Source organism: Poecilia reticulata, linkage group LG16 (assembly GCF_000633615.1).
Source record: "Poecilia reticulata strain Guanapo linkage group LG16, Guppy_female_1.0+MT, whole genome shotgun sequence".
In the NCBI taxonomy this organism is placed as follows: Eukaryota; Metazoa; Chordata; class Actinopteri; order Cyprinodontiformes; family Poeciliidae; genus Poecilia; species Poecilia reticulata.
In genome coordinates this window covers 17,224,985-17,235,298 of record NC_024346.1, presented here as the reverse complement: position 1 = coordinate 17,235,298, position 10,314 = coordinate 17,224,985, and the positions used below count along the sequence as shown (strand labels likewise).

General features: G+C 45.1%; 1 protein-coding gene across 2 annotated transcripts; it reads left to right on the top strand.

Annotated features, from left to right (window-relative positions):
- Positions 1-1,814: 1,814 nt before the first annotated feature.
- On the top strand, positions 1,815-9,887 carry atxn1b (ataxin 1b). 2 transcript variants are annotated; one of them, XM_017309644.1, is made up of 3 exons: positions 1,815-1,974; positions 6,246-8,285; positions 8,456-9,887. In XM_017309644.1, the coding sequence occupies exons 2-3, from the start codon at positions 6,492-6,494 to the stop codon at positions 9,137-9,139; spliced, it is 2,478 nt and encodes an 825-aa protein (XP_017165133.1). In that variant the 5' UTR covers positions 1,815-1,974; positions 6,246-6,491; the 3' UTR covers positions 9,140-9,887. The 2 variants fall into 2 exon arrangements, with proteins under 2 accessions (XP_017165133.1, XP_017165132.1); XM_017309643.1 differs by having other exon boundaries at positions 1,815-2,118.
- Positions 9,888-10,314: the final 427 nt, after the last annotated feature.

The following is a 10,314-nucleotide window of genomic DNA, read 5'->3' as shown; positions in this document are numbered from 1 at the left end:
CAGAACCACATTCCTGAGATGGCAGCTCAAGCTTTAAACTCTGACTCGAGTCACAAAAGCAAAAGACATCAGACTATACTTAGACTTGTCCCCTTCAGACTTAATTATTGACCCCTGGTCTGAGACTCGAGTCCAGGTTTTATTTTGTGTAATGAAGAGTGAAAGCAAACCGGTATGTGGGCTACAGTGCCACCAACAGATAGCTGAAGTTTCATTTAAATCCACATTCGACCAATGGCTACAACTTTCAATACTGATGTAAGACGCAGAAGTGCTGTTCATGGCAGTGCAGTAGCAGGCCTTGAGAAGCACAGCTGTAGAGGCCTACTCACCACACTATGCAGTATCCAAGATGTAGGCATGAAATTAAATACATAGAATGCCACACAGAAGGAGCTTGTATAGAATACAGAGACATCTTTGTACAATACAAACTAGAGACTCCTAAGACAAAGTAGGAATTACGACCAAAGTAGTGAAAAATATCCGAGCTAAGACACCGTGTGACTTCTAGAGACAAACTAGCAAAATGGTAATGGCCATCCAACTGGACATTGTAACCACTGATGATAAGCAGCAGAGTACAGTCGCTGTGATCGACTTGGCTATACCAAACAAAGAAACATAAGGAGAAAGGAACATGAGACAATGGGGAAATACCAAGGACCCAGTGAGTAGCCAGAAAAAGCCTGCTAGGTGAAGACTAGAGGAGGGAGGTGGCTAAAAGAAGAGTTTTATCAAATGGTTAACTTGCCTCCTGAGCATGTTGTCATATATCTGTTAATGAACTGATCATTTCTGTCAAGTATTTTAATGGCAGAAACATATCTAAAAGTTGCATGAATCCAACCCTCAGAGGCTGGAGTTTGAGTTCCTCGTTGTAGTCCATTAAATTATTTTCTATCGTTGGGGGTTGGGTGGCTTGTTCCTGTCTGCAGTGGTGAATGGGCAACACACGGTGGGTTACCCTAGATAGGTTGCCAGTCAATCACAGAACAAGACACAGACACAGAAGGCGAAGAACCATGTATAAATCACTAATGCAAGAACATTTTTTAAAATCTTTTTGCAGTTGCTTCTTCTGTTAATGTTTTCTTTCAGGAGTATGAGACGGCTGTTGATCTCAATGTAGTCAGATGACGATCGGTGAGGTGCCCATCCGAGACCTTGCTGTGTGAGTAGCTTGAAAAAAATCAAGGAGAAAGGCATTGGATTGGGAGGAGAGAGGTGTAACCACCATTTTCTCCATTCGCTGAAGGAAATACCTTTGGGGGAAAGATTCCTGCAGCTTTAAGACATTGGGTGGTTTTTTGAAACCCTTCGTAGCTGAGAAAAAAAAGCTTTGGTAGGGCACACTTGTACATGGAAGATTACAGAGAGATTTGCCTCAGTAGAAAAAATATATATATTTGAAAAAGAACGAGAGCGAGCATTACACTTAGAACATTTTAATCCTATGCATGCATGCATGTGTACTGTCTGGGCTTGCACATGTCAATGCGAATCTCCCACAGTAGCTCACATTCATGCAGCCCTGGTGTCTGAGCAAAGCATTTCAGTCTCCAGCTCTCAGTCTCTCCCTCCTCTCGCAGTCTGTTGCTCCCTCCGCCCCTTCCTTCTCAGTGTGAGCGTAGTCTGGGCGCCGAGCCAAGTGGAGTGTGTTTTTTTGAATGAATACCTGATGCGGCTGATGAGGTTGGCTGGGGGAGGAGCTGTGTCAGTAGAGTACTGAGAGAGAAAGAAACAGGAGGAGGGAGGGATGGAGGGAGGGAAATGGGGAGGGAAAGGAAGGGAGGCAGAAACACTCACTCACACAGAGAGCAGGAGACAGAAAAGCAACTAGGCAGAGAGAGGGAGCTGGCGGACTGGTGGCCTTGCATAACACTCAGTGGAGCAGCCTTTCACGCAGGTCTTGGTGGGGTCTGCAGCACTGGGGAACTTCCTTTTACCACTGGCCCTCGTTGCAAAGGGCAGGTAAGCCTGCGAACCGGAATCCACAGAGACAGCTGCACAAAGGACAGAATCAGGAAGAAGAATCCTGGGATACTTAGACACAAACTGACACTGACAGGAAGAATCATTGGACATGATCTGCAGGCAGTGGCTGTGGACAGACTGGTGAGCTATTCTTAGTACTATTACTCAGTTAGGGGGAGGAGGAGACTGGGGGGGTTGGTGTGTTTTTTCTTCCTGATTTGTGGCATAGTAGTAATTCTGTCCTGCTACTCCACTCATGCGCTCTCACTGTTAAGCCCCCAGAGACCGGAGTCCCAGCATCTGTCCTCTGATCTGTCCAAAGTCCCTAGTGGTGGATTTGACCCTGTTTACGTTTGCTTGCCTGCATGCATGCGTGTGTGTGCGCACGTCCTTTGCTTGTTGCACGGTGCGATTGGAGTGTGCCAAGCAGTGATGCAGAACTCTGGAGTCATTGTGAAGACAAAACAGCCTGAACCCCACTGCCTGTTCTTACTGTCGCTGCCACCCGGACGGTCCGCCTCTTAAAGGCGCAGGCGGCACTGTTGCACAGCCAGACAGGAAAATGTCTGTTTGAAATAATAGAAAAAAAGCGTTACACTTTACAGATTTGCTTTGTGGCACTGAAAGCTGTTTTGTTTGTTCTCCAGAGAAGGTGACGTCTTGTCTATATGCAGCAATTGACTGTTAAAACACTTGTACATATTGTCCTGCACAGTACCTCCCCTCTCTGTTTCATGCCAGAGCTCAGATTGATAATGATGTTTTTGTTTTCTATATATAGCCTTTCGCTGGACAGGGTAATCACTGTGTTTCTATGACTGGTGGCAAATATTGTATAGTTGGCATGTCCCTCCCAGGGACCTTTGGTCTGCTCTCACTTTCCCAACATTTCAGTATGCCGTCAAGAAAGATATGGTTTTCTTTCTTGGTGCACCACTGCATAATCCCTCCTGCAGAGAAATGTTATTGCTATGAAGCAACGGATCAATGCAAGGAGTAAACACTCAGTGGGAGCATGAGAGAAGACTCATGGCTGTGGCAGAGAAGAAAGAGGTGGGGGTGGGTGGGTGTTATTGGAGGAACTGGCAACTGCAGCAGAAGTGAAGCGATACAACCCTGCTAGGGAGACTCTCACCTGGAGACAACACAGAGAAAGGGGCTCAGCCACACAAACCCATCTCGGAGGTTTATGCGCCATTCTGGTGTGGAGAAAAGGGACCACACATTGGGGATGGTGGTCCATTTATCTCTGTCTGATTGATGAGCTGAACAGAGCACGTCCTGTCCCCTCCACTCCACTGTGTTGTCATCCCTCTGTACACTCATCTCAGAGGTGTCAGTCCTGAGTCAAGGTTCCCATGCTGCGTGGCTCACAGTCTTGAAGGCTCGCCTTTGTTCTCCATAGTAACATCTAAGCCTTATGTGTGTTGGTGTCACCGCTCTAATTATAGGCTGACACAGTGCCGTTCGGTCCGTTCAAACTGTTGGTGTGTCAGCTGGCTTTGTCTGCCAGCACTGCTTTGAAGCACAGGAGATGCCTGCGCTTCAGATGTGATGTCATTACAGTGTTGACACGGTGTTGCTGAGGTGGGGTTGTTGCCAAAGTGCAGAGCGGCGCTGCACAGTGTAGCTCAGACAGACTGTAGCGGCGGCTGCGTTGCTGATCGGGGATCTCTCGGCAAGGAGGAGGAACGGGAGGGGGGGGCAATGGCGCTCTTGATGCTGCAGGCGCTGCTCAATGTGGGTCAGGGAAAAGCAGAACTCATATCTTCTCCTCTATGTCCTCCCCGTTTCTTATCACCTTCCTCTCGTTCTTCAGCCCCCCAACCCCCACACACACCCTTCCACAGAGCTCTGCATCTTTTGCCTCTTTTCCCCCTTTTCTTTCTATTTGCTCTTCTCTTTTTATCGCTGTTTCGCTCCATCTCTGCTGCTCTCCTCCTTTGTTACATCTGCCGAATCTTCTCCGCTGTAAACTGTGCGAAGGTTCTCGTCCCTGCTTGTGGATGCAGTGACCTTGTCGAAACTGACACTAGAGGTAGAAGCTTCCAAATAAAACATATCCAAAGTCGCCTTCCGTTTTAGCTTTTTTCCCTCCCCACCCTCCGTCTTTATGTAACATGTCTGTGGTTGCCTTTTGTAGTGAACCACTGACATAAAAACACTCTAGTGTGGTTGAATGGTAAAGTGAAGGTCCTCTAAATTCAATGCACAAGAAGAAAAATGAATGTGTATTTGTGTGCTTTATAAGGAGAGTTAATTTCAGTGGAGCTCCTGGCTAATGAACAACTTTGAGTCCAGTGGATTTACCCACAGATAAGCCCGCCGGAAGGAACTGACACTCTGACAAAGAAACGATGAAAGAAAAGCTCATGAAAAATTGAAAATAAATGTTTGAATTTAATTAAAAAAAAGGAAGACAGGTGTGCATGAGAATAATTGCGTTGTAAAGGGACAGTTCAGGATTGTTTAAGTGCGGATCTGTTGAAAGGTTATAAGCTGTTAATAAATCACCTGCAGTAGATAACTCTTTGCTGTCTTTCTTTTTTTTATTAATCCAAGTTACTTGGTCTCTTTCTAATGGCTAATCCAAGGCATCAAGATCAAAGCAGGTTGTCTGAGCTGTAATCTGAAAAACATCACAGCGGTTTATGCAGATGGCTGATGGCTGCTATATTTGCTTTCAGGAGTTTTGCATGGAGGTTGATGATTATTTACAGGGAAAATAGAGGTAGGAGACAATGCGCCACCAGTGATCTTCCTCTCTGAAACTTGTACATGAGAACATGAAAACAGAACATGTAAGGTTTTTCCAGTCAGATCAGCTGCCCATTAGTGAAATAAAGCGGGGTAAAACTTAACAAAACAGCATGAACTCGACATTTTTGCTGCTTACACCTCTGTTCTTGTGCGTCACAGAATTGCCCTAGCCTGAAACACTTAGGCATACACGTTTCATGCTGGAGGATAATGAAATATCTTCATTACTTTTCTAAATATTTTTCAACCAACTAATGCAAACATAATTGTTAGTTCATAAAATACAGTTGGCATAAACCACAATAATATTTTCAAGATCAGAGTTGTTTTAACATGGTAGGCCACATTGATATTGGTTCCTTTTGAACTAGCTGTTAGTTTCAGTCTCTTGGACCAACCACTCTGACTCTACACTAAACAAAACACCTATAGAGTTACCTTCTACAGATATTAAATGCTCATAATTTTTTATCAGAAAATAATTTTGTAACAATTGTAAACTAGTACTTTAATATGTCCTCTGTGTGTCGGTGAAGGTAATTCCCCAGATGTGCCAAGAACTTGTTTCGCTTTTCATTTAGTCTTCTTGTTATTAAGCTAAACTCCAAAATGTTCTTATTCATTGTTTGCTGTAAATTCTGTGTTCCTTTATACTTTGAAAGGCTGCTCAGAGAGTGTACAGCAGAATAGAATATATCTGCAGAAAAAAATACCCATAAGATCTGGCTGGATTCTTTAAAATCAATTTTCATCCAACTGTAAGTTGTTTTTCCAGTACTTACTGACCCAGAGTACCTTTATGGGGATGGGTGTGACGCTTACATATTTCAAGCAAGACTCAACACACGTTTTGAGACTCCAAAGGACAAACATTACAAGAAGGGGATTCTACAAACATTTTTTAAAAACTGTGGTATTTTAGAAAATAAGACCCTGGAAAATGACCATGGCTATGTACCATTAAGGACAGTGGATGCAAAAATCACAGTCAAGAACTGCTTAAGGAAGCCACTGAACGTAACTTTTTCAGCAGCGTGTTATACTATTAACACCTTAAGGAAAAGATTTTGTTCTAGTACAAGTTCTTGTAGATCCTGGAGGTGGAATCTCTAAAGAGTGCTCTTGGATAACCACAGCTTTATTCTGGTGCATGAAAAAAATAGAGTCAAATGTTGTCTTTATGCTTGGTGCCACCAAGTGGCAGAGCAAAGAATTAACTGGGTAAAGAACTAACTGGGAAACAAATTTTCACATTTGTAAAATTTTGAGGTACCACACACACACACACACACACACACACACACACACACACACACACACACACACACACACACATATATATATATATATATATATATATATATATATAGTGAAAAGGGTCTACTGTTTTTGACTGATATATTTTTAGACTTGTGAGAAAATTATTTTAGTAATAAAATAACATTATTATGTAAATAATGTATTTATTGATGCATGTATGTATTAATTTAAGTTTACTTTGCTTTCAGATTTTTGTCAACATTGTGGAAGAGGCGGATTGGTCAAACATGATTCCTCATGAAGTTTGTGGGGCTCATTTTTTGAGCTGGAACGACTCCATCTTCTCTTGTGCGGCAGCTGGAGTTCTCCATCAGTGAACACAACGAGTCAAAGCCAAAGAGAGCACACGGAGGGCTCTAAACAATACCACAGAGAAAATATTCTCAAAGGTACAGAGAAGTAGTACAAAGGAGCTTTAAAACATCTTGGGCACAATGAAAGCCAATCAAGAGCGGAGCAATGGATGCCTGCCTCCTAAGAAGCGTGAGATCCTGGCTCTGGAGCAGAGGCCAGTTGTAGTAGCTGCAACTACACCTCCTGTTGCAGTACCCACTGACAGTCCCCACACAGAAAACCTGGCCTGGCTTGCAAGTGTGGCCAGTGAACGCTGCAAGTCCAGAGAGACAGAAAGTCCAAGATGTCCTGTTCCCTCAACATCTTCTTCTTCTCCTACCACGTCGATCCCTTCCCCAGCAACTACCCTTTCTGCGGTGCCCTTGGCCTCTCTGCCTGCAGTTTATCCAGCAGCCCTTCCCCAACAGGCTGGAACAATCCAGTTTACCCAGCTGGGACCCAATGTGCAATTCATCAGCTCTGGGCCCTATGCTGGGTACATCTCCTCCCATATCATTCCAACTAATGCTACTTCTGCACCTAATAGCTCTGCATTAGTAGGACAGCGCACCCAGATAGATGGTTACACCACTGCCCTTATATCACCCAGCACCAAAGGGGAGCAGCAGTTTCAAATTGGACTCTCCCCTTCAGAGTTGGCTCCTGTCACACTTCCAAGTTCTCCCCAAGTAACCAATCAGTACATCCATCTGGACAATAGAACACCTTTGACTGTGAGTGGAAACGCAGTCGCATCACCTGTGGCTCACCTTCAGCTCCACCCTCATGCAACTGTGCTCCCACAAACGCTTACACTTGCCCCATCACAGCTTGTGGTTCAGTATGCAGATGGTTCAGCTGGAAAGAAACCTGAAGGCCATGCTAAGAGTGTGCTGAATGGGGAAGTGGAAGTGGTCAAACAAGCCAAAGTCTCTGGGGCCAACCATCAGCCTGTCCAGAGCTATGAGACCAGACATATCCTCCTACCTGCTGACTATGGCCAAAACCCTGCAGGACTGCAGACGTCTTTGGTGCTTGTCGCCCAGCCAAACCATGGAGTGGAACATGATGCTGGCTCAAATAAAATTTCCCTGGTCCAGACTGAGAAAGGAAGCATTTGTTTAGGGAAGCCTGTATCCAGAGCTTCTTCGTTCACTTCACTTTCTTCCTCAGATGTCGTCAAGTCGGTTCCTCATACTGTCATCCAAACCAGTCTGCCTCCTGAAGAACTGCCAGCCAGTCTCTACTCCTCCACACAGCCTCCCATCATTGGCTACATCACCAGTGCAAACCAGCATACTGTCAGCTACCATGCAGCACTGCCACAGCACCTGGTCATCCCAAGTGGCCAGTCCCTTCTCATACCAGTCAGCAGTGCCAACAATGGCACAGAAATAGAGGTCAGTCGCACTGTCAGTGCCATTACTGCCACTACCCCTCAAATCTCCACCGCCATGCCACATGCCTACCTGGCCACAGCTCTATCTAAATGTGAAGCTCTTGGCCCAGATGGAAATCAACAGCCCTCTGCCCCACCACAGGCTGCTGCCTTGCCTGCATTGCCCTCAAACCCAGCTCCCGCAGTGGTGGCTGCTCCATCCCAAGCTCCCACTCCTGCTCCCACTCCTTCTCCCTCCTCTGTCCAAGCCTCTCCCTCTGTCTCTTCCCCATCTTCTCCTGTAGCCCTCCCTCCTTTCTTTATGCGAGGCTCTATCATCCAGCTGGCTGATGGGGAGCTAAAGCGTGTGGAGGACCTCAAAACAGAAGACTTCATCCAGAGTGCTGAGATCAGCAGTGAGCTGAAGATTGACTCCAGCACTGTGGAGCGCATAGACTGTGGACAAAGTCCCAATGCAGTGCTCATTCAGTTTTCTGTGGGGGAGCTCAAAGCCCAGGTAAATTGTTTCTGAGTAATATCTTTAGGGTATTCCATGTTGTTTCTAAAGACATTATTCAAAAATTTGAAGAACTCAAGTCTTTGTGTACAACAGGAAGATTTCAGACTCAAAGAAAAGACAAAAAAGTCTTACTAATATGTGTCTCTTGTGTTTATACTCCTGTCTAGGTGTGCGTAGAGGTGCTGGTGGAGTATCCGTTCTTTGTTTTTGGTCAGGGCTGGTCATCTTGCTGTCCTGACCGGACCACGCAACTGTTTGAGTTGTCATGTGCCAAGCTGTGTGTCGGTGACGTGTGTGTGTCACTGACCCTCCGCAGTTTGAGGAATGGTTCACTGACAGATAGTCAAGCATTGGGGACCAAGCTGAAGATGGGTTCACTCTCTGACCTGTCCCACTGCATGGATCCTACCGTGACGAACAGTATCAATCCCAACCCTCCTGGCAGTAATGGTAGTCTTCTCATGAAGGCTTCCACTGCCAACAGGATGGAGAAACTTCATGTTTCTGGACTTGGAGCAGGACAAACCGGTGGGCTCGTGACATCACCGTCTCCAGAACAGGCAGAGGGGATGTTCAGAGGTGGACCAATCCTGGCAGGCTCTGGGGGGGCAGAAGTAAGACAGGAACCACTGAAAACAGACATATCTGCCCTCTGTTCTGATCCAGAGAGACCTTTTGTTCGCAAGAGACGCTGGTCAGCTCCAGAGCGAGACCAGACTGAGAAAGCTGAAGAAGAGCCACCTGTGACTCTGCCCAAGCCCTCCTTTCTACCCCAGGAAGTCAAAATCAGCATAGAGGGCCACTCAAGCGCTGGGGGCGAAAGATTCCTCAAGAAAAGAGCTGACTGTTAAGAGAATTTTAAAATACCTATTGTCAGCTTTGTGTTTAGCTTCTCTTTCTTTTCACTCAATCATGACTACTGTAATATAGCCTGAGATTTTGCAGGATATACATGTTTTCTTTCACACAAGGAAGAAGTAACGTAGAGCACCTTGACAAGTGGTAACACACAAGATCAGTGCAATCAATGCTGAAAGCAACAATGAATGCAAAGTGAATGTTGATCATGAAAGGCGGACGTCTGTTATAAGAGGGATTTATGTGGGACTAGAATGATTTTTCTATTAACACAATGAAGCACAGACACTGTTGACATTTTTGAAGAAGTGTGTGAGTGGAAGGTTGAGTAAGAGACATTTGGTGTTTTAAGGACGATGATTAATTGGGTTGACTGAGAGCTTTTCTGTCTCATTGGTCTGATTTGACTTTTGTACTATCATCTATAACTTTCACACCATCATGACTGCCTGAGCTGTAGTTAGAGGCCTTGTTCCTCTGTGCGAATGTTTGTGTTTGGTTGTTGGTGTGTATGTACTGTTTTTTTTTTTTTGTTTTTTTTTTTTGCTGTGGCTGTCAAATGGAGCAGAGAATATGAGGCGATATTGTTAGCTGCGAACTCGATCCAAGTCGTGGAAATGATGACTAAGAAGGCTTGAATGTAATAATTCCCTTGATAATGACTCAACAAGTCATGCATGTGCTGTTTGTTACCAGCCTGATGTGTAAAATGAGAATGTGGCTAAGAGTCTGATGCAATGCTGTTGCAACAGGCTAGTCTCAAACAGTTTTGTGTGGATGAACTCCCAGGGTGATATTTCTCGGTTCACTACCCTGAAACTTTCCTTAAAGGAATGCATGTTTGAGGGTACATTATTCATGGCTTCTGCTTATTGAAATTTTAACACGGGAGATTATGAAAAGTTAACATTTTAACAAAATGTTAATACGTTAGTTCCGTCATAGCTACTAGCCCTTCTACGATATTAAATACGGCTGTAATGGTGACATGTGCCTGTTGTTTTTGTTTTGAGTCCATCCATGTCGTGTCCCTCATCTCCCTGATTCCCTGCAGCTGTGCCGCTCCCTGATTGCTCCCCTTCTTAAGCCTCCCTCCGCTACCTGCACACTGCCAGATTATCGAACGCTTTCAGCAAGTAGTTTCTAGCTCTTCATCCACGCCCTGTGT